The following is a 25,042-nucleotide window of genomic DNA, read 5'->3' as shown; positions in this document are numbered from 1 at the left end:
GAGAGATGGATACACAAAGCAGGAGGGTAAATCACGTAGGCTGTTTAGAGTGAAAGTAAAAAAGTAAAGCACCCAGGGCAAACTCTGCAGGAGGAGGGAGTGGTAAATCACACGGTCCTGACCATCAGTGACAAGTGTCAGTACAAGTGAGAGAACATGCTTCCTGGGCTGTACAGGGAGAAATCAATCCAGGAAAGAAGTTATGTTCATACTCGAGGGCTAGTGAAGACAGCAGCATCCTGGACACACAGACCTCACATCCAGTATATATTACACATCCAAATGAGAAGCCTGACACTAGGATCAAGTCACAAACTAAATATCAGGGGACTGAAAATAAATGATGGAATAAAGATTGCAGCTGGAAACTTAGGGCAACTTTTCTTTTAACTCAAAGTAATCATTAAAGGGATTTTCTCAATGTGTTATATCCCGATAACCCATCATCAGTATCTGATCTGTGGAAGTCCAACTCCCAGTCCTCAAAGGCCTTGGTGCTCAGGGCTGTCCATTGGATGGTGGTTGTGCTTAGTATTGCAGCTTAGGCTCATTCACTTGAAGAGGACAAATGCACCTAGGCCATGTGTCCGATGAGCGTGATGTCACTTGCCTAGCACAAGTTGCGGGGGGTGTCAGGAGTCAGATCCCTACTAATCAGATGCTCATGACCTATCATGAGGATGAGTTATCAGTATAAAACACTTTAACATGTAAAAATAATTTTCTCATTCCATATGGATCCATAGCTTTTACATGTTTTATGGCACGATGCTTTGCAAAAAAAAAAAAAAAAAAAACAACACATTTTTCCATAGAACATTCAGACATTTGAGACGTCTCTAATTCTTTATATCAGAGTTTAATGTTCATTATTACACAGCGTCAGATAGTACTTAGCATGTGGCTGAAGGCTAGATAAGCCCAGGGCTTATACCACTTACGTAACACTTCTCCACTGTACATTTACATCCATATCAGTTGCTGGAAGCACTAGGCCTAGTCTAAATAGCAGCATTTTCCTATCAAACACTCCGGATTGTTCCTGTATCCCGATAGTACACCAAAAATATACACATTATCGTACATTAGCGTAAAAGCATACAATCCTGACAACAAGATAGGTACATAAAAATGTGTTTTCCACAAAAAAATATGTTTAAACATTGAGAAGCCGAGTTAGCTCTACGGATATAAATATGGAGGAATAAATATAGAAACTTTCAGGGTATCTATATAACGTCTCTGCCTCTATGCCTTTAAGTGCTTTACCATATGGAATCTGACAGCTGTCACATTTGGAAACAAGAACTAAAATCCAGTATGATGTATATCCCCCTGACAACATGGTGACTGTGGATTCGCCTAAGGAATTTGCTGCGTCCAGTCATGTCGTTATGTATTCTTTGAAAGTGACGGTAAGACAGTTGGCAGTTACATCTGTAATCACAATATTTCCAAAAAACGGTCTGAATATAGTTTGTGGTTCCTCCTTGGCAGAGTCTGTTTCAGTGGGTTGTAAGTCTTGGGTTGCCACTTGCTCCCCATTCTTGCTTACGTCCTGGTCACTGTCACACCTGGACTTTACACAACGCAAGTCTATGGGTTCATCCAAGTCAGAGTCAAGGAGAATGATGTCTGGCTCTTGCCCAGTCTGGTTCTCCAGTCTGTCGGAAGCACTGACGCTTCGAGAAGAGAGGACTTGTTTGCAAGATTTGTTGGGCTCAGATATCTCGGACAAGCAGCGCTTTCGCGGATTCATGTAGACTTTATCTTTTGAGGGACCATCTACAGTCAATTTGTCCCCATTTGACCCAATGATGTGATCTTTTTTGGTGGTGAGCTGTAATGGTTTATCACTGACCGGGTCAACATTTGAATAGGTTCTCTGGAGGCCGGCAAGAGGAACTGCACCTTTGTTCCCATAATCATTTGCCGCACCTATCCTTATTTTAGACTCCACTCTCTTCTTCCAGTGCTCCTGTTTCTCCTCTAAGACTTTACAAGTCCTTTCTCCATTGCAAGATTCTAGGGTTTCCACTCTGTTTCCAAAAGCAACAGCGCCACAGTCGTCCTCGGATGATTTAATTTTCACCGACTGCAATCCGTTATCCATGTATTTGCTCATCACTATGACAATCCTTCCGTTTTTATTTTTATTCTTCACAATCTTCATTTTACCCCCAATTCCATTTAACGGCACTTCTTTAGCCGGAACGGTGGAGGTGCCAACGGATGTACAGTTCTTTTCAACCCCGTTTAAGGCAGTTCCCGAACTGTTCTTTGCACGGACTCCAAAATCCACATGGTGGCCATGATGCCAAGATGTTTCCTTGTTTCTACTGTTTTGATCCGCACAAGCCTGTAGATCTTTCCCTGAGGGCTGTTGATCATACATTTTCGGATCTGGCTGATAGTGATGGTGTCTCTTACTGTTCAGTTGGTAGTAATATTTCCTTTGGGCACTGGAATGATGCTTTTCAGCATGATCATGATCGTTGGGCTGATACTGATGATGCTTTTTGCTGTTCAGTTGATATTGATGAGGTTGAGTCTTTTTAACTGGTGTCATGTCCAGTTTGGGCCGTTGGTCCATGGAAGTGTCCTGAAGGCCACTCAGAACATTAGACCTTCGAGCAAAAGAGGGTATCTGCAATAAAAAAAATAAAAAAAGAATCACTATTGGGAATTCATGTTATGGCATCCCTAAACTGAGCAGCTATCACATAAGCAAAATTATTTCTAAAGGGCAGCAGGGTGGCTTATTAGTTCGCTTGGGATACCCATACATCTATCTCCTCCAACCCCTTCCATGCATGCTTTGTGTCCTTAATGGAGAGAGGGAATAAAAGTTTATTTCTCCGAGAACAAAAGCTAAAATGCAACTGCCCGATCCTACTAAGGGCTTGTTCACACGACTGTGGTTTTGCTCCGCATCCGAGACACATTTTTTGCGGCTCGGGTGCGGACCCATTCACTTTAATGGGGCCGCAAAAGATGCGGACAGCACTCCGTGTGTTGTCCGCATCCGTTGCTCCGTTCCGTGGCCCCGCAAAAATGATGAGGCAGGTCCTATTCTTGTTCGTTTTGCTGAGAAGAATAGGCAATTCTATAATTGGCCTCCTGTTTCGTTCCGCAAATTGCAGAAGGCACACGGGCGGCATCCGTGTGCGGAACGCAAAACACGGCACGGTCGTGTGAACAAGCCCTAACTCTCAACATTTTCTGTTAAAGAGTTGGGAAGCCTCTATATAAGGGCTCAATTTGTGTGCTGGCCAGGCCCGTTCTGCGGATTGTAAATTGTGGTCCGCAATGCACAGGCACCGACCCCAGGCCCGCCGTATGCGGACTTGAATGGGGTCTGCGATCCACGCTACTCTTTTGTGGTGCGGAGACATGGACAGAAAACCCACGGGAGCATTCCGTAGTGCTTCCGATCCGTGCCTCTGTTCCGCACTGCACCGTATCTCCTGGACTGTGGACCCATTAAAGTGAATGGGTGATACAGTGTGCACGCGCCCGGTGCCCGTATATTGCGGACCCACTGTTTGCAGGCCGCAATACGGGCACACGTTCATGTGCATGAGCACTAAGATGGTTGACCGATCCCACCAAAATGGACAGCTTAACCATCAGCAGCTCCACATGACTGCTCACAATTCATCTTCAGCACTGAAAGTTGAAGGCCACATGCAACAATGTTTCTTTTTGTAATCCTCTCTGAACACAAGTAAACAAAGTATCGCTGTAAACACAATACTGCACTTTGGATAATGAAGTCTCATTCTTAGAAGCAGCAAGGCAATCTCTCCTCAGCATTCCTCCACACCCTTGAACTCGGGCACACTCGAGGAAGGGGAGAACTTCCTCCGGTGTGCCCAAAGTACAATAATCATGTGAATTAGCCTTTGTATAGCGAGTTAAAGCTTGAAAAAGAAACATTGTTGTATGCATCTCTTACAGAGGAGCTGTCATCGCTCCTGACTTGTCTGTTTTAGTGACTACTTGCGTTCCTCATGTAATAACAATTCTGGAGCATCTGTTCTTATCACTTTACGTAGTGCCATTCCTTGTACAAGTTTATTAATGAATTGCAAGCAGTTTGCAATGAAGGTCCAGATGGATATTACCAGTTGGGGGTGTTTCCTTACACATTCTGACATAATCCAATCAGTGCTGCCGGTGTGAGACTGTGCAGGGACACACCCTTAGGCCTCATGCACCCGGCCGTGGCTGTATTGCGGCCTGCATACAGAGGGCCCACAATACATGGGCATCGGCCGTGTGCACTGTGCACCACGGATGCGGACACATTCACTTGAAGATGCCCCAGAATTGTTACAAGGAGGATGTCACTAGTGACTACAACAGACATGTCAGGAGAGGTGACAGCTCCTCCATGCTGAATCACAACGAAGGAAGCCATACAAACAGAATTATAACAAATAATCGCCATATCTCTTACAGAATGACATAATCTGCTTATTTGAACATGTAATCTATTGCTGTTATAAAAAGTATGAAGGTCGCCTATCATCCCCTGCACACCAGAAAACTGATGTAAAAAATTTGCAAAGTTTCACCCATGCCAAAATGTATTGATCTTTGGGGGGCTTAGAGCTCTGCTTGTCACTTTTCCAAAAAGCAGGCAGAGTAAGGCAGAAAATGAGTAAGGGGTGGCATGGCCAGCCCCCCACATTTATCATAATCTACACCAGCCTCCTTCTGCCATTCTGGTGCATGGCCCTTTACAGATGCGCCAATTTATTAAGAGGCGTGTGATTCACCTGATGACCACCGGTTCTGCAGTATACATATATATATATTAACTTACCGATAAAATGTGGTGCTTTGGTTTAGGGCCACGTTTTCTGTACCCCAGAATTTGCTCCTGCCTTTCCCTATAGAAAAAGGAATAAAAGAAGCAAATAAGTGATAAGAATTGCATTCAAAATAAAGAAGTTCTTTCTAGGTACAAGGCCTGATGTCGTCATATGAGAGATGATGCAATATCATATCAAGACTGATGCAATCCCTAAAAATAATATTCTTATGTCTGTGCATTAGACATGCGGAGAGGATTGTAGCCATGATGCAGAAGACGCAGGCATCCTCAAACTGCGGCCCTCCAGCTGTTGCAAAACTACAACTCCCAGCATGCCTGAACAGCCTACAGCAGGGCATTGTGGGAGTTGTAGTTTTACAACAGCTGGAGGGCCGCAGTTTGAGGATGCCTGCAGAAGAGGGCTGGCTCAGCTTATGGACAGACAGCCGGTGCCTTCATACACGTCACTGCTCCTGTGCTGACAAACAGGGAGGGGGGAAGCCGCCTGCCATGTGAGGCTGTGATAATACGCAACGTCTGAACTGCTGGGACTAAGTGACAGTAGCTGCTTTTAAAAAGGACAACCATTGCTTTATTTTAAATCGCCAAAGCACGTCCACCCACCGCAGCCAAAGACTGCATGATTTTACTGCAAAATCCCACATCCATTGGCATGTGCCCACAGCGGCACCGTCGGGCTGTACCCAAAAAGCCTCACCAATCACCCAACAAATATTCCCTTGGTTCTGCATAAATATTAGATGGCCAACCAGTTCCACCAAGATTGGCGGATTTCGGAGACATACATCTCATATGTATAGTCTGCCTAAAAGGGTTGTTTCAGAAACAACGCCACACCTGTCCATGGCTTGTATGAGATATCGCAGCTCAGCCTCATTCACTTCAATGGGCCAAGCTGCAATACCAGAAACCACCAATGGACGGCTGTGGCGCTGTTTCTGGACGATATCAGCCCTGTTTTCCTAAACCAGGACAAAACCCTTCAAATGAATATGTCATCATGGAATACTTATTATAGAGTAGGATACAGAATACCAATATTTTGTACATCGCTCACCTGTTCTGAAAGGCAACCAAGAGTCGGGGGTCTAAAATATTCTCCTCTGGCTCCCATGTGTTATACCTGGAAAGCATAATAAACCTGATTATCTAAACGTGTCTTTTTTATACTTAGTTGGGTTTTTTTTTCGGTATACAACACTTTATGTATATGCAGCTTCCTTTGCACATCCTGCCATTATCAAGATGTCTGCTTGCTGCCAGTGAATAGGAACATTCTCATCGAAATCCAGTCTATAATCTCATCCCTAGTCTCCAGACTGATACATTGTAGCAAACGATTCCGTGCTGCTGATTTATTTACAAACAACTATGTACACTGAATGCAACCATGTCACTAGCTCAGTACAATGTATGCTGTCATCCAGCGACTGCAAGCAGAGGTCTTGAAATGGCTTTGACTAAGCCAAATTCATGGTTGGCTGAATGTTGGAACAAATGCAAAGGTCTAAGGCCTCGTTCTGTTAGATGTCCATGGAAAAGACTTCAGTGGGCTTGGCTGGTCACATCAGGGAGCAAAGTAGAGCATGTCTCCGAGATTTTACCACTGATGTGTGGACAAATGGACGCTCAGCCCAAACACGGATCCTCCACGGATGGACAACTGAGCCTCTTGTCACGGATGTCATCATGGTAGCAGACAAGTGAAAGAGGCCGAAACAATATAAAATCAGGACATTTCGTGTTTTCAGTGTAAAATTGAACACAATAATATTGCGGCACCCAAACCATCTGTGTTTAGGGAATAGGATATGTCTAGACAGACAGACAGACTGATTCAGGACTCAGGGTTACTATATAGGGCCACACAGAGGGGAACGTGAGCCATCTGTGACCTGGAGACACTGGTTGTGGACCTCTGCTGCATGCACTGGTGCAATATACTGGCACTATATAACGGGCCGTAGCAAAGGATATATACTGTAATGTACCGTACTGCATGTGTATATACCGTAATGTACCGTACTGCATGTGTATATACCGTAACATACCGTACTGCATGTGTATATACTGTAATGTACCGTACTGCATGTGTATATACTGTAACATACCGTACTGCATGTATATATACTGTAATATACCGTACTGCATGTATATATACTGCAACACTATACCGTACTGCATGTGTATATACCGTAACACTATACCGTACTGCATGTGTATATACTGTAATGTACCGTACTGCATGTGTATATACTGTAATGTACCGTACTGCATATGTATATACCGTAACACTATACCGTACTGCATGTGTATATACTGTAATGTACCGTACTGCATGTGTATATACTGTAATATACTGTACTGCATGTGTATATACTGTAACATACCGTACTGCATGTGTATATACTGTAATGTACTGTATGTGTATATACTGTAACATACCGTACTGCATGTGTATATACTGTAATGTACCGTACTGCATGTGTATATACTGTAATGTACCGTACTGCATATGTATATACCGTAACACTATACCGTACTGCATGTGTATATACTGTAATGTACCGTACTGCATGTGTATATACTGTAATATACTGTACTGCATGTGTATATATACTGTAACATACCGTACTGCATGTGTATATACTGTAATGTACTGTATGTGTATATACTGTAACATACCGTACTGCATGTGTATATACTGTAATGTACCGTACTGCATGTGTATATACCGTAACACTATACCGTACTGCATGTGTATATACTGTAATGTACCGTACTGCATGTGTATATACTGTAACACTATACCATACTGCATGTGTATATACTGTAATGTACCGTACTGCATGTGTATATACTGTAATATACTGTACTGTATGTGTATATACTGTAACATACCGTACTGCATGTGTATATACTGTAATGTACTGTATGTGTATATACTGTAACACTATACTGTAACTTACTGCCTGTATATCTTATAGTGAAGCTCATCCAGCTGGCATGTGTATATACTGTAACCTTACTGCATGTGTCTATATACTGTAACATACTGCCTATATATATATATATATATATATATATCATAGTAAAGCTCCGTCAGCTGGCATGTACTGCAATGTACTGTACTGCATGTGTCTATAAACTGTAACATACTGCATATATATATATATATATATATATATATATACCCTAGTGAAGCTCATCCAGCTGGCATGTGTATATACTGTAACCTTACTGCATGTGTCTATATACTGTAACATACTGCCTATATCTATATATCTTATAGTAAAGCTCCGTCAGCTGGCATGTACTGTAATGTACTGTACGTGTCTATATACTGTAACATACTGCCTATATATATATATATATCTTATAGTAAAGCTCCGTCAGCTGGCATGTACTGTAATGTACTGTACTGCATGTGTCTATAAACTGTAACATACTGCATATATATATATATATATATATATATATATACCCTAGTGAAGCTCATCCAGCTGGCATGTGTATATACTGTAACCTTACTGCATGTGTCTATATACTGTAACATACTGCCTATATCTATATCTATATATCTTATAGTAAAGCTCCGTCAGCTGGCATGTACTGTAATGTACGTGTCTATATACTGTAACATACTGCCTATATATATATATATATATATACCCTAGTGAAGCTCATCCAGCTGGCATGTGCCCCCAGTGATGCCAGTGCCCCCTGCTGCACTAGGGGCCCCAGCACCACATCTGGCCCCTATAGGAGGAGAAGTAAATGGGAGAAGAGGCTCCAGTGACGCAGGGAGGAGGCAGCGAGAGAAATTCCATCCTTGGCAAAAAGCGCATTCCCCTCCCCCAGCCAGGGCTGCGATAGTGCCAGTCTGCACCTAACTCCTTCCTTGCCAGCTGCGCATTATCATATTAGGAAGGCGCGAGACAGGGGGGCAGCCTGTACCCGGGGGCTCCGGTTTCCACCCTTGTGTAGTTGAGCACTTACTTGGAAGACCAGCCTCGCCATTTCACCAGATATTCCACTCGGCCCTGCAACGACAGAACGCACGGTGTGACCTAGAGGCGGGCGTCGTGCGGTATTTGCGGGATTAGGAGGGGCAGCCGCTTCTTACCTTGCGGATTCGCCTCTTCTCGATGCTTTCTACCGCAAACACATGCTCGCCGGCGGCAGGCAGCTCCATCTCCGCGGTCTCCCAGAGGCCGGGGTCCGCACGTAATACGGAGGGGTAGAAATCGCTCGGCCGCTCCCTGCCTCTTACAGCCCGGTCCTAGCCGTGCCCCTTCCTCCACTCTGCCGTCTCATGATGCAGTCCTGGGCGCAGAGTGACAGCACAGACACCAGCGCGGCTCCTGTCACCGCTCCGTCTGACCGGGCGCTGCTGGAGAGCGGCGCTACTGACATCACGTGGGCGGGGCTTCCAGCTGTCACCGGGCGCGCCGCCATTGGTCGCTGCGGATGGCATGCCACGCCCACCTCAGCTAGGAGCGAGAAGATGGGGGAGGGGAAGCGCCGAGCTATCCGCCATGAGAAGACACTGCGAGCGGTACACGGCACCTCTGCGGCAGGTGTGAACGGCCCCCGACCGGCCTGTCAGGGTGGGCTGTAGGCAGGAGCTGCGGGATGAGATAACAGGGGGTCCGGGCTTCTGAGGTCTCACTGAGCAAGGGTCCAAAATCCAAATAAATAAAAACCACAATGTGCAATCACCGAGAAACAGTATATATGGGTGTACTTCAGTGTGCATACAATATATATCCGTATATGTACAGTAAATATCCGCGTATATACATATATCAGTGTACATACAGTATATGTCCGTATATGTACAGTAAATATCCGCGTATCTACATTTATATCCGTATACATACAGTATATATCCGTATATGTACGGTAGATTACCGTGTACCTTCCGTTTATATCCGTATACATATAGTATATATCAGTGTACACACATATAGCCGTATATGTACAGTAATATTCACAGACATGCCCTGTGTGCAGTAGATATGCGCTTCTGATGCAATGCGATCCGCCCGCAGATAACAAAGCGCCGTCTTCTATCTGTCCTTCTATTTATCCTTATATCTATCGATCTCTCCATATCATATATATATATCCATCTATTTCTCCCATACTCCTGTATCTTTCATGCCTCTTTTATGACTATATCTGTCTATCATCTATCTAATATCTATCGATCTCATATCTGCAGATGGATCTATGTATTTATCAGTCACTCCTTATATCTATCGATCTGTCTCTCTCTACTATCTATCTATCTATCTATCTATCTATTTATTAGTTCTATCTGTTTATCTATCTATCTCCATATCTATCTAATTAATATATCTAGCCTACAGTCTTGGAGGAATTTCACAAATATTTCTATATATTTACATTGCTGCTGTATTATTATTTTTAGTATCTATCTATTATCTATATGCCTGTATCTATCTATTTATTTATCTATTATCTATCTATCTATCTATCTATCTCATATCTATCTATCTATCTATCTATCTATCTCATATATATATATATATATATATATATATATATATATATATATATATCCATCTAATATCTATCTAATCTATCTCTCTGTATCTATCTCACATATATCTATCTAATATAAATTATCTATCTAATTTATATCTATTATATATCTATAAATCTCCTATCAATATATCTATCTATTATCTATCTATCTCATATCTATCTATCTATCTATCTATCTATCTATCTATCTATCTATTATCTATCTCATATATATCTATCGATCGATCCTTCCCCGACAATTAGGGACCAGCTATGACTACAGGCTCCTGACTTCTCCCTGGTCTGTCCCCCTCTTCTCCAGTCCCTGCTCCATAATACAGCGCTGTCTGCAGTCCCTGAGCTGTGGCTGGGGACCCCCAGATCCACCCAGTAATGACCCCCCCCCCCCCCCAGACTGTATTACAGGACTGTGGGCTCTGCTATTCCGGCAGCTCGTCTAGCAGGGCGGGGAAGTGATTGTGCTCGGGGTGCGATCAGATCGCTCATCCTGTACATGGAGATGGATGGATCTGTAATAAAGTATCGCCGATACTGCTCTGCCCCCACAGACAGGAGCTTCTAGACGCCGACGATGATGACAGAGATTTACTAAGATCCTTCTATTTTGTGCGAGTCCTCAGAGAGCAGCCGCAATACAGACACACAGGGGGCAGTGCTGTGACTAACCTCAGAATGTGATCCAGTATATCAGCCTGCTAGTATTACATTCATATAGGGGTACACTACATGTTACTAGCCCCCAGTATATCAGCCTGCTAGTATTACATTCATATAGGGGTACACTACATGTTACTAGCCCCAGTATAATCCAGTATATCAGCCTGCTAGTATTACATACAGATACATAGGGGTACACTACATGTTACTAACCCCAGTATAAGCCAGTATATCAGCCTGCTAGTATTGCATACAGATACATAGGGGTACACTACATGTTACTATCCCCCAGTATAATCCAGTATATCAGTCTGCTAGTATTACATACATATACATAGGGGTACACTACATGTTACTAACCCCAGTATAATCCAGTATATCAGCCTGCTAGTATTACATACAGACATATAGGGGTACACTACATGTTACTAGCCCCCAGTATAATCCAGTATATCAGCCTGCTAGTATTACATACAGATACATAGGAGTACACTACATGTTACTAGCCCCCAGTATAATCCAGTATATCAGCCTGCTAGTATTACATACAGACACATAGGGGTACACTACATGTTACTAGCCCCCAGTATAATCCAGTAGATCAGCCTGCTAGTATTACATACAGACACATAGGGGTACACTACATGTTACCAGCCCCCAGTATAATCCAGTATATCAGCCTGCTAGTATTACATACAGATACATAGGGGTACACTACATGTTACTAACCCCAGTATAATCCAGTATATCAGCCTGCTAGTATTACATACAGACATATAGGGGTACACTACATGTTACTAGCCCCCAGTATAATCCAGTATATCAGCCTGCTAGTATTACATACAGACATATAGGGGTACACTACATGTTACTAGCCCCCAGTATAATCCAGTATATCAGCCTACTAGTATTACATACAGACATATAGGGGTACACTACATGTTACTAACCCCAGTATAAGCCAGTATATCAGCCTGCTAGTATTGCATACAGATACATAGGGGTACACTACATGTTACTAACCCCAGTATAATCCAGTATATCAGCCTGCTAGTATTACATACAGACATATAGGGGTACACTACATGTTACTAACCCCAGTATAATCCAGTATATCAGCCTGCTAGTATTACATACAGACATATAGGGGTACACTACATGTTAATAGCCCCCAGTATAATCCAGTATATCAGCCTGCTAGTATTACATACAGATACATAGGGGTACACTACATGTTACTAACCCCAGTATAATCCAGTATATCAGCCTGCTAGTATTACATACAGACATATAGGGGTACACTACATGTTACTAGCCCCCAGTATAATCCAGTATATCAGCCTGCTAGTATTACATACATATACATAGGGGTACACTACATGTTACTAACCCCAGTATAAGCCAGTATATCAGCCTGCTAGTATTGCATACAGATACATAGGAGTACACTACATGTTACTAACCCCCAGTATAATCCAGTATATCAGCCTGCTAGTATTACATACAGACATATAGGAGTACGCTACATGTTACTAACCCACAGTTTAATCCAGTATATCAGCCTGCTAGTATTACATACAGACACATAGGGGTACACTACATGTTACTAGCCCCCAGTATAATCCAGTATATCAGCCTGTTAGTATTACATACAGACACATAGGGGTACACTACATGTTACTAGCCCCCAGTATAATCCAGTATATCAGCCTGCTAGTATTACATACAGACATATATATAGGAGTACGCTACATGTTACTAACCCACAGTTTAATCCAGTATATCAGCCTGCTAGTATTACATACAGACACATAGGGGTACACTACATGTTACTAGCCCCCAGTATAATCCAGTATATCAGCCTGCTAGTATTACATACAGACATATAGGGGTACACTACATGTTACTAGCCCCCAGTATAATCCAGTATATCAGTCTGCTAGTATTACATACAGATACATAGGGGTACACTACATGTTACTAGCCCCCAGTATAATCCAGTATATCAGCCTGCTAGTATTACATACAGACATATAGGGGTACATTACATGTTACTAGCCCCCAGTATAACCCAGTATATCAGCCTGCTAGTATTACATACAGATACATAGGGGTACACTACATGTTACTAGCCCCCAGTATAATCCAGTATATCAGCCTGCTAGTATTACATACAGATACATAGGAGTACACTACATGTTACTAGCCCCCAGTATAATCCAGTATATCAGCCTGCTAGTATTACATACAGATACATAGGAGTACACTACATGTTACTAGCCCCCAGTATAATCCAGTATATCAGCCTGCTAGTATTACATACAGACATATAGGGGTACACAACATGTTACTAGCCCCCAGTATAATCCAGTATATCAGCCTGCTAGTATTACATACAGACATATAGGGGTACACTACATGTTACTAGCCCCCAGTATAATCCAGTATATCAGCCTGCTAGTATTACATACATATACATAGGGGTACACTACATGTTACTAACCCCAGTATAATCCAGTATATCAGCCTGCTAGTATTACATACAGACACATAGGGGTACACTACATGTTACTAGCCCCCAGTATAATCCAGTATATCAGCCTGCTAGTATTACATACATATACATAGGGGTACACTACATGTTACTAACCCCAGTATAAGCCAGTATATCAGCCTGCTAGTATTGCATACAGATACATAGGAGTACACTACATGTTACTAGCCCCCAGTATAATCCAGTATATCAGCCTACTAGTATTACATACAGACATATAGGGGTACACTAGATGTTACTAACCCCAGTTTAATCCAGTATATCAGCCTGCTAGTATTACATACAGACATATAGGAGTACGCTACATGTTACTAACCCACAGTTTAATCCAGTATATCAGCCTGCTAGTATTACATACAGATACATAGGGGTACACTACATGTTACTAGCCCCCAGTATAATCCAGTATATCAGCCTGCTAGTATTACATACAGACACATAGGGGTACACTACATGTTACTAGCCCCCAGTATAATCCAATATATATGCCTGTTAGTATTACATACAGACACATAGGGGTACACTACATGTTACTAGCCCCCAGTATATCAGCCTGCTAGTATTACATACAGACATATAGGGGTACACTACATGTTACTAGCCCCCAGTATAATCCAGTATATCAGTCTGCTAGTATTACATACAGATACATAGGGGTACACTACATGTTACTAGCCCCCAGTATAATCCAGTATATCAGCCTGCTAGTATTACATACAGATACATAGGGGTACACTACATGTTACTAGCCCCTAGTATAATCCAGTATATCAGCCTACTAGTATTACATACAGATATATAGGGGTACACTACATGTTACCAGTCCCCAGTATAATCCAGTATATCAGCCTGCTAGTATTACATACAGACATATAGGGGTACACTACATGTTACTAACCCCCAGTATAATCCAGTATATCAGCCTGCTAGTATTACATTCATATAGGGGTACACTACATGTTACTAACCCCAGTATAATCCAGTATATCAGCCTGCTAGTATTACATACAGACACATAGGGGTACACTACATGTTACTAGCTCCCAGTATAATCCAGTATATCAGCCTGCTAGTATTACATACATATACATAGGGGTACACTACATGTTACTAACCCCAGTATAAGCCAGTATATCAGCCTGCTAGTATTGCATACAGATACATAGGAGTACACTACATGTTACTAGCCCCCAGTATAATCCAGTATATCAGCCTACTAGTATTACATACAGACATATAGGGGTACACTAGATGTTACTAACCCCAGTATAATCCAGTATATCAGCCTGCTAGTATTACATACAGACATATAGGAGTACGCTACATGTTACTAACCCACAGTTTAATCCAGTATATCAGCCTGCTAGTATTACATACAGACACATAGGGGTACACTACATGTTACTAGCCCCCAGTATAATCCAGTATATCAGCCTGTTAGTATTACATACAGACACATAGGGGTACACTACATGTTACTAGCCCCCAGTATAATCCAGTATATCAGCCTGCTAGTATTACATACAGATACATAGGAGTACACTACATGTTACTAACCCCCAGTATAATCCAGTATATCAGCCTGCTAGTATTACATACAGATACATAGGGGTACACTACATGTTACTAGCCCCCAGTATAATCCAGTATTTCAGCCTGCTAGTATTACATACAGACAAATAGGAGTACACTACATGTTACTAGCCCCCAGTATAATCCAGTATATCAGCCTGCTAGTATTACATACAGATACATAGGAGTACACTACATGTTACTAACCCCCAGTATAATCCAGTATATCAGCCTGCTAGTATTACATACAGATACATAGGAGTACACTACATGTTACTAGCCCCCAGTATAATCCAGTATATCAGCCTGCTAGTATTACATACAGATACATAGGAGTACACTACATGTTACTAACCCCCAGTATAATCCAGTATATCAGCCTGCTAGTATTACATACAGATACATAGGGGTACACTACATGTTACTAGCCCCCAGTATAATCCATTATTTCAGCCTGCTAGTATTACATACAGACAAATAGGAGTACACTACATGTTACTAGCCCCCAGTATAATCCAGTATATCAGCCTGCTAGTATTACATACAGATACATAGGAGTACACTACATGTTACTAACCCCCAGTATAATCCAGTATATCAGCCTGCTAGTATTACAGACAGATACATAGGAGTACACTACATGTTACTAGCCCCCAGTATAATCCAGTATATCAGCCTGCTAGTATTACATACAGATACATAGGAGTACACTACATGTTACTAGCCCCCAGTATAATCCAGTATATCAGCCTGCTAGTATTACATACAGACACATAGGGGTACACTACATGTTACTAGCCCCCAGTATAATCCAGTATATCAGCCTGCTAGTATTACATACAGACATATAGGGGTACACTACATGTTACTAGCCCCCAGTATAATCCAGTATATCAGCCTGCTAGTATTACATACATATACATAGGGGTACACTACATGTTACTAACCCCAGTATAATCCAGTATATCAGCCTGCTAGTATTACATACAGATACATAGGGGTACACTACATGTTACTAGCCCCCAGTATAATCCAGTATATCAGCCTGCTAGTATTACATACATATACATAGGGGTACACTACATGTTACTAACCCCAGTATAATCCAGTATATCAGCCTGCTAGTATTACATACAGACACATAGGGGTACACTACATGTTACTAGCCCCCAGTATAATCCAGTATATCAGCCTGCTAGTATTACATACATATACATAGGGGTACACTACATGTTACTAACCCCAGTATAAGCCAGTATATCAGCCTGCTAGTATTGCATACAGATACATAGGAGTACACTACATGTTACTAGCCCCCAGTATAATCCAGTATATCAGCCTGCTAGTATTACATACAGATACATAGGAGTACACTACATGTTACTAACCCCCAGTATAATCCAGTATATCAGCCTGCTAGTATTACATACAGATACATAGGGGTACACTACATGTTACTAGCCCCCAGTATAATCCAGTATTTCAGCCTGCTAGCATTACATACAGACAAATAGGAGTACACTACATGTTACTAGCCCCCAGTATAATCCAGTATATCAGCCTGCTAGTATTACATACAGACATATAGGGGTACACAACATGTTACTAGCCCCCAGTATAATCCAGTATATCAGCCTGCTAGTATTACATACAGACATATAGGGGTACACTACATGTTACTAGCCCCCAGTATAATCCAGTATATCAGCCTGCTAGTATTACATACAGACATATAGGGGTACACTACATGTTACTAGCCCCCAGAATGTGATCCAGTATATCAGCCTGCTAGTATTACATACAGATACATAGGGGTACACTACATGTTACTAGCCCCCAGTATAATCCAGTATATCAGCCTGCTAGTATTACATACAGACATATAGGGGTACACTACATGTTACTAGCCCCCAGAATGTGATCCAGTATATCAGCCTGCTAGTATTACATACAGATACATACGGATACACTACATGTTACTAGCCCACAGTATAATCCAGTATATCAGCCTACTAGTATTACATACAGACATATAGGGGTACACTACATGTTACTAGCCCCCAGTATAATCCAGTATATCAGCCTGCTAGTATTACATACAGATACATAGGGGTACACTACATGTTACTATCCCCCAGTATAATCCAGTATATCAGTCTGCTAGTATTACATACAGACATATAGGGGTACACTACATGTTACTAGCCCCCAGTATAATCCAGTATATCAGCCTACTAGTATTACATACAGACATATAGGGGTACACTACATATTACTAACCCCCAGTATAATCCAGTATATCAGCCTGCTAGTATTACATACAGATACATAGGGGTACACTACATGTTACTAACCCCAGTATAATCCAGTATATCAGCCTGCTAGTATTACATACAGACATATAGGGGTACACTACATGTTACTAGCCCCCAGTATAATCCAGTAGATCAGCCTGCTAGTATTACATACAGATACATAGGAGTACACTACATGTTACTAACCCCAATATAATCCAGTATATCAGCCTGCTAGTATTACATACAGACATATAGGGGTACACTACATGTTACTAGTCCCCAGTATAATCCAGTATATCAGCCTACTAGTATTACATACAGATACATAGGGGTACACTACATGTTACTAGCCCCCAGTATAATCCAGTATATCAGCCTGCTAGTATTACATACAGACACATAGGGGTGCACTACATGTTACTAGCCCCCAGTATAATCCAGGAGATCAGCCTACTAGTATTACATACAGATACATAGGGGTACACTACATGTTACTAGCCCCCAGTATAAGCCAGTATATCAGCCTACTAGTATTACATACAGACATATAGGGGTACACTACATGTTACTAGCCCCCAGTATAATCCAGTATATCAGCCTGCTAGTATTACATACAGACATATAGGGGTACACTACATGTTACTAACCCCAGTATAATCCAGTATATCAGCCTGCTAGTATTACATACAGACATATAGGCATGGGCGTAGCTATAGGGGGTGCAGAGGTAGCAGTCGCTAAGGGGCCCAGGAGCCTGAGGGGCCCCAAAGACCCTTGTGCCACATAAGAAGACACACAATGCACTGAGGGAAGGGGGGCCCAAGCTGAACTCTTGCACCAGGGCCCATGAGCCGTTAGCTACGCCCCTGCATATAGGGGTGCACTACATGTTACTAACCCCAGTATAACCCAGTATATCAGCCTACTAGTATTACATGCAGATACATAGGGGTACACTACATGTTACTAGCCCCCAGTATAATCCAGTATACCAGCCTGCTAGTATTACATACAGACATATAGGGGTACACTACATGTTACTATCCCCCAGTATAAGCCAGTATATCAGCCTACTAGTATTACATACAGATACATAGGGGTACACTACATGTTACTAACCCCCAGTATAATCCAGTATATCAGCCTGCTAGTATTACAAACAGATACATAGGGGTACACTACATGTTACTAGCCCCCAGTATAATCCAGTATATCAGCATGCTAGTATTACATACAGACATATAGGGGTGCACTACATGTTACTAACCCCAGTATAACCCAGTATATCAGCCTGCTAGTATTACATACAGACACATAGGGGTACACTACATGTTACTAGCCCCCAGTATAATCCAGTATATCAGCCTGCTAGTATTACATGCAGATACATAGGGGTACACTACATGTTACTAACCCCAGTATAAGCCAGTATATCAGCCTGCTAGTATTACATACAGACACATAGGGGTACACTACATGTTACTATCCCCCAGAATAAGCCAGTATATCAGCCTGCTAGTATTACATACATATACATAGGGGTACACTACATGTTACTAGCCCCCAGTATAATCCAGTATATCAGCCTACTAGTATTACATACAGATACATAGGGGTACACTACATGTTACTAGCCCCCAGTATAATCCAGTATATCAGCCTACTAGTTTTACATACAGACATATAGGAGTACACTACATGTTACTAACCCCAGTATAATCCAGTATATCAGCCTGCTAGTATTACATACAGACATATAGGGGTACACTACATGTTACTATCCCCCAGTATAATCCAGTATATCAGCCTACTAGTATTACATACAGATACATAGGGGTACACTACATGTTACTAGCCCCCAGTATAAGCCAGTATATCATCCTGCTAGTATTACATACAGATACATAGGGGTACACTACATGTTACTAACCCCAGTATAATCCAGTATATCAGCCTGCTAGTATTACATACAGACATATAGGGGTACACTACATGTTACTATCTCCCAGTATAATCCAGTATATCAGCCTGCTAGTATTACATACAGACACATAGGGGTACACTACATGTTACTAGCCCCCAGTATAATCCAGTATATCAGCCTCCTAGTATTACATACAGACATATAGGGGTACACTACATGTTACCAGCCCCCAGTATAATCCAGTATATCAGCCTGCTAGTATTACATACAGATATATTAGGGTACACTACATGTTACCAGCCCCCAGTATAATCCAGTATATCAGCCTGCTAGTATTACATACAGACATATAGGGGTACACTACATGTTACTAGCCCCCAGTATAATCCAGTATATTAGCCTCCTAGTATTACATACAGATATATTAGGGTACACTACATGTTACCAGCCCCCAGTATAATCCAGTATATCAGCCTGCTAGTATTACATACAGACATATAGGGGTACACTACATGTTACTATCCCCCAGTATAATCCAGTATATCAGCCTACTAGTATTACATACAGACATATAGGGGTACACTACATGTTACTAGCTCCCAGTATAATCCAGTATATCAGCCTGCTAGTATTACATACAGACATATAGGGGTACACTACATGTTACTAACCCCCAGTATAATCCAGTATATCAGCCTACTAGTATTACGTACAGACATATAGGGGTACACTACATGTTACTAACCCCCAGTATAATCCAGTATATCAGCCTACTAGTATTACGTACAGACATATAGGGGTACACTACATGTTACTAACCCCCAGTATAATCCAGTATATCAGCCTACTAGTATTACATACAGACATATAGGGGTACACTACATGTTACTAGCTCCCAGTATAATCCAGTATATCAGCCTGCTAGTATTACATACAGACATATAGGGGTACACTACATGTTACTAACCCCCAGTATAATCCAGTATATCAGCCTGCTAGTATTACGTACAGACATATAGGGGTACACCACATGTTATCACGATCACCTCCATTCCTAGATGCACCCACAGTGAGAACTGCTCACACTCAGTCTATTACTGCACTGCATTTGTATTCCTTTAGTACATTTCCTAATAAATAGCCTTGTAGTATCTGCAATTTTTGCCTGCCCGTCACATGTTCTGTACATATACGGTATATAACATGCATGTACATTGTATTTATAGCTTTCTTATGATATGTGACATATGTAATGCACATGTGCATGCATATGAATCTTCTATATGAAGTCCGTACATAGTATCAAACTAGTGCTTGAACCATGATATAATTTGGAATTATGATCGAATCAAATTCATATTCCCATTTTGCTTTAAAAAAAATAATTTAATATTGAAGAAATCCGGTGTTGTGTCCACATGACTTGGTATATAAGAATGTATGAACATGTATGACAATGCCATGTATTATTCCACATGTACATTACATAGCATAGGTGATTATTACCTGACTGTGTGTATACAAACTACGCTATATAATATAGGTGATTTTCACATGACTGTCTATATGTATTTTATATCCTGTATTATAGGTCACTTTAATATGTCTTTGTGCAGATTATATACTATAGGTGATTATGACTGTGTATGTGGATTATATACTGTACTAGCAGTACATGGGTATATTTAATCTATTTCATTTAATGTTTCTCTGTGTCGTTAAAAGATATTGACAGTATCCCCCATAACAGTGACATCTACAGTACCCTGCCCCTTTAACAGTGACCTCCACAGTCTCCCACCCCACGGCCATCCGATACCTTCACTACTCACAGAACTCAGGTCTTGAATGAGACCGAAACGTTGGCCAGTATACAACTATGAATTAATTTTGGATGGATATATATACACTCACCTAAAGAATTATTAGGAACACAATACTAATACCCCCTAATACTTGGACCCCCTTTTGCCTTCAGAACTGCTCAGGTGCCCGTGGCATTTAAACAATGGCCAATTGGCACTAAGGGGCCTAAAGTGTGCCCAGAAAACATCCCCCACACCCTTACACCACCAGCCTGCACAGTGGTAACAAGGCATGATGGATACATGTTCTCATTCTGTTTACGCCAAATTCGGACTCTACCATTTGAATGTCTCAACAAAAATCGAGACTCATCAGACCAGGCAGCATTTTTCCAATCTTCATGTCACGGATGGTGTAACAGAAAACAAGAAGTTACAAATAAGGATCCAACTGGCTTGATCCAAAACTAAGGAACAAAAGGGTAACCCCTATTAAAGCCCTGAAACTCTCCCTGTCTTCTCAGCCCATGCAAAGATCTCTATGATAGAAAATTGCATGCCCTCGTGCCTCGACTGTATGACACCTGAACACCCTATAATAGTGAGGGGACACGACCACCGGCTCCCTACACTTAATATGGAGGGAGTCAGGGTCACCTAGGATCAAGCCAACAGGAAAACACAAATAAAAGAACAGACTTATCTGTAGAAGCATCAGCTGCAGCATCCAGCATGCACACAATCCAGGAAGTTGTATAAACCGCAAAGTGATGCAGTATGGGAGGGGATTTAAAGGGATGCAATCAGTGCAACTAGATGACAGCTGAGAGAGGGAAACAAGATGACAAAACAAAAGCAAAACAAAAGAACCTCAAGCAGGAGGTTCTGAAGAACGTCTGTCAGAGCTTCTCAGATGTCTGGCGGTGACACTTCAACAGTCCAATTTTGGTGAGCTTGTGCAAATTGTAGCCTCTTTTTCCTATTTGTAGTGGAGATGAGTGGTACCCGGTGGGGTCTTCTGCTGTTGTAGCCCATCCGCCTCAAGGTTGTGCGTGTTGTGGCTTCACAAATGCTTTGCTGCATACCTCGGTTGTAACGAGTGGTTATTTCAGTCAACGTTGCTCTTCTCTCAGCTGGAATCAGTCGGCCCATTCTCCACTGACCTCTAGCATCAACAAGGCATTTTCGCCCACAGGACTGCCGCATACTGGATGTTTTTCCCTTTTCACACCATTCTTTATAAACCCTAGAAATGGTTGTGCGTGAAAATCCCAGTAACTGAGCAGATTGGGAAATACTCAGACCGGCCCGTCTGGCACCAACAACCATGCCACGCTCAAAATTGCTTAAATCACCTTTCTTTCCCATTCTGACATTCAGTTTGGAGTTCAGGAGATTGTCTTGACCAGGACCACAACCCTACATGCATTGAAGCAACTGCCATGTGATTGGTTGACTAGATAATCGCATTAATGAGAAATAGAACAGGTGTTCCTAATAATTCTTTAGGTGAGTGTATGTACAAAAACTAAGAAAATAAATAAGATATTTATGCAACATTCTTCCTGTTAATATTGGTACCACATTTACCACTGAGCACTGTCCAAACTACGAGGAGTGCCGTTCAACTCTTGTCTTTAATCCCACCCCTTAACACTGACCCCCCCCCCCCCAGTGCCCCGCCATTTTAAAATGGGACCTCCACAGCAGCGCAACCCCTTCACTTTGACCTTCACAGCAGCCCACCCCTTTAACAGCGAGTTTCACAGCACCCCACAGTACCCTGCTGCATTAACAGTGACCTCACAGTACCCTGCTGCCTTAACAGTGACCTCACAGTACCCTGCTGCCTAACAGTGACCTCACAGTACCCTGCTGCCTAACAGTCACCTCACAGTACCCTGCTGCCTTAACAGTGACTTCACAGTACCCTGCTGCCTAACAGTGACCTCACAGTACCCTGCTGCCTTAAAAGTGACCTCACAGTACCCTGCTGCCTAACAGTGACCTCACAGTACCCTGCTGCCTAACAGTGACCTCACAGTACCCTGCTGCCTTAAAAGTGACCTCACAGTACCCTGCTGCCTAACAGTGACCTCACAGTACCCTGCTGCCTAAGGCTGCTTTCACACTAGCGTTCGGGTTTCCGTTCGTGAGCTCCGTTTGAAGGAGCTCACGAGCGGACCCGAACGCAGCCGTCCAGCCCTGATGCAGTCTGAATGGAGGCGGATCCGCTCAGACTGCATCAGTCTGGCGGCGTTCAGCCTCCGCTCCGCTCGCCTCCGCACGGACAGGCGGACAGCTGAACGCTGCTTGCAGCGTTCGGGTGTCCGCCTGGCCGTGCGGAGGCGTGCGGATCCGTCCAGACTTACAATGTAAGTCAATGGGGACGGATCCGTTTGAAGATGCCACAATGTGGCTCAATCTTCAAGCGGATCCGTCCCCCATTGACTTTACATTGAAAGTCTGGACGGATCCGTCCCAGGCTATTTTCACACTTAGCTTTTTTTAGCTAATATAATGCAGACGGATCCGTTCTGAACGGAGCCTCCGTCTGCATTATTATGAGCGGATCCGTTCAGAACGGATCCGCCCGAACGCTAGTGTGAAAGTAGCCTTACAATGACCTCACAGTACCCTGCTGCCTAACAGTGACCTCACAGTACCCTGCTGCCTAACAGTGACCTCACAGTACCCTGCTGCCTAACAGTGACCTCACAGTACCCTGCTGCCTTAACAGTGACCTCACAGTACCCTGCTGCCTAACAGTGACCTCACAGTACCCTGCTGCCTAACAGTGACCTCACAGTACCCTGCTGCCTAACAGTGGCCTCACAGTACCCTGCTGCCTTAACAGTGACCTCACAGTACCCTGCTGCCTAACAGTGACCTCACAGTACCCTGCTGCCTAACAGTGACCTCACAGTACCCTGCTGCCTAACAGTGACCTCACAGTACCCTGCTGCCTTAAAAGTGACCTCACAGTACCCTGCTGCCTAACAGTGACCTCACAGTACCCTGCTGCCTAACAATGACCTCACAGTACCCTGCTGCCTAACAGTCACCTCACAGTACCCTGCTGCCTAACAGTGACCTCACAGTACCCTGCTGCCTAACAGTGACCTCACAGTACCCTGCTGCCTTAACAGTGACCTCACAGTACCCTGCTGCCTAACAGTGACCTCACAGTACCCTGCTGCCTAACAGTGACCTCACAGTACCCTGCTGCCTTAACAGTGACCTCACAGTACCCTGCTGCCTAACAGTGACCTCACAGTACCCTGCTGCCTAACAGTGACCTCACAGTACCCTGCTGCCTAACAGTGACCTTACAGTACCCTGCTGCCTAACAGTGACCTCACAGTACCCTGCTGCCTAACAGTGACCTCACAGTACCCTGCTGCCTAACAGTGACCTCACAGTACCCTGCTGCCTAACAGTGACCTCACAGTACCCTGCTGCCTAACAGTGACCTCACAGTACCCTGCTGCCTGACAGTGACCTCATGCCTTAACAGTGACCTCACAGTACCCCGCTGCCTTAACAGTGACCTCACAGTACCCTGCTGCCTAACAGTGACCTCACAGTACCCTGCTGCCTTAACAGTGACCTCACAGTACCCTGCTGCCTTAACAGTGACCTCACAGTACCCTGCTGCCTTAACAGTGACCTCACAGTACCCTGCTGCCTAACAGTGACCTCACAGTACCCTGCTGCCTTAACAGTGACCTCATGCCTTAACAGTGACCTCACAGTACCCCGCTGCCTTAACAGTGACCTCACAGTACCCCACTGCCTTAACAGTGACCTCACAGT

At 42.9% G+C, this 25,042-nt stretch overlaps 1 protein-coding gene across 1 annotated transcript; it reads right to left on the bottom strand.

The window, feature by feature from the left end:
- Positions 1 to 840: 840 nt before the first annotated feature.
- On the bottom strand, positions 841 to 9,240 carry CBX4 (chromobox 4). The gene is made up of 5 exons (XM_044296793.1): positions 8,970 to 9,240; positions 8,843 to 8,886; positions 5,901 to 5,966; positions 4,832 to 4,898; positions 841 to 2,647 (listed from the first exon to the last, which is right to left on the bottom strand). Exons 1-5 carry the CDS (start codon positions 9,036 to 9,038, stop codon positions 1,385 to 1,387), a joined length of 1,509 nt encoding a protein of 502 aa, XP_044152728.1. The 5' UTR covers positions 9,039 to 9,240; the 3' UTR covers positions 841 to 1,384.
- Positions 9,241 to 25,042: the final 15,802 nt, after the last annotated feature.

The sequence above is a fragment of the Bufo gargarizans genome, chromosome 6, assembly GCF_014858855.1.
Source record: "Bufo gargarizans isolate SCDJY-AF-19 chromosome 6, ASM1485885v1, whole genome shotgun sequence".
Classification (NCBI taxonomy): Eukaryota; Metazoa; Chordata; class Amphibia; order Anura; family Bufonidae; genus Bufo; species Bufo gargarizans.
This window is presented reverse-complemented; position numbering and strand designations above follow the sequence as displayed.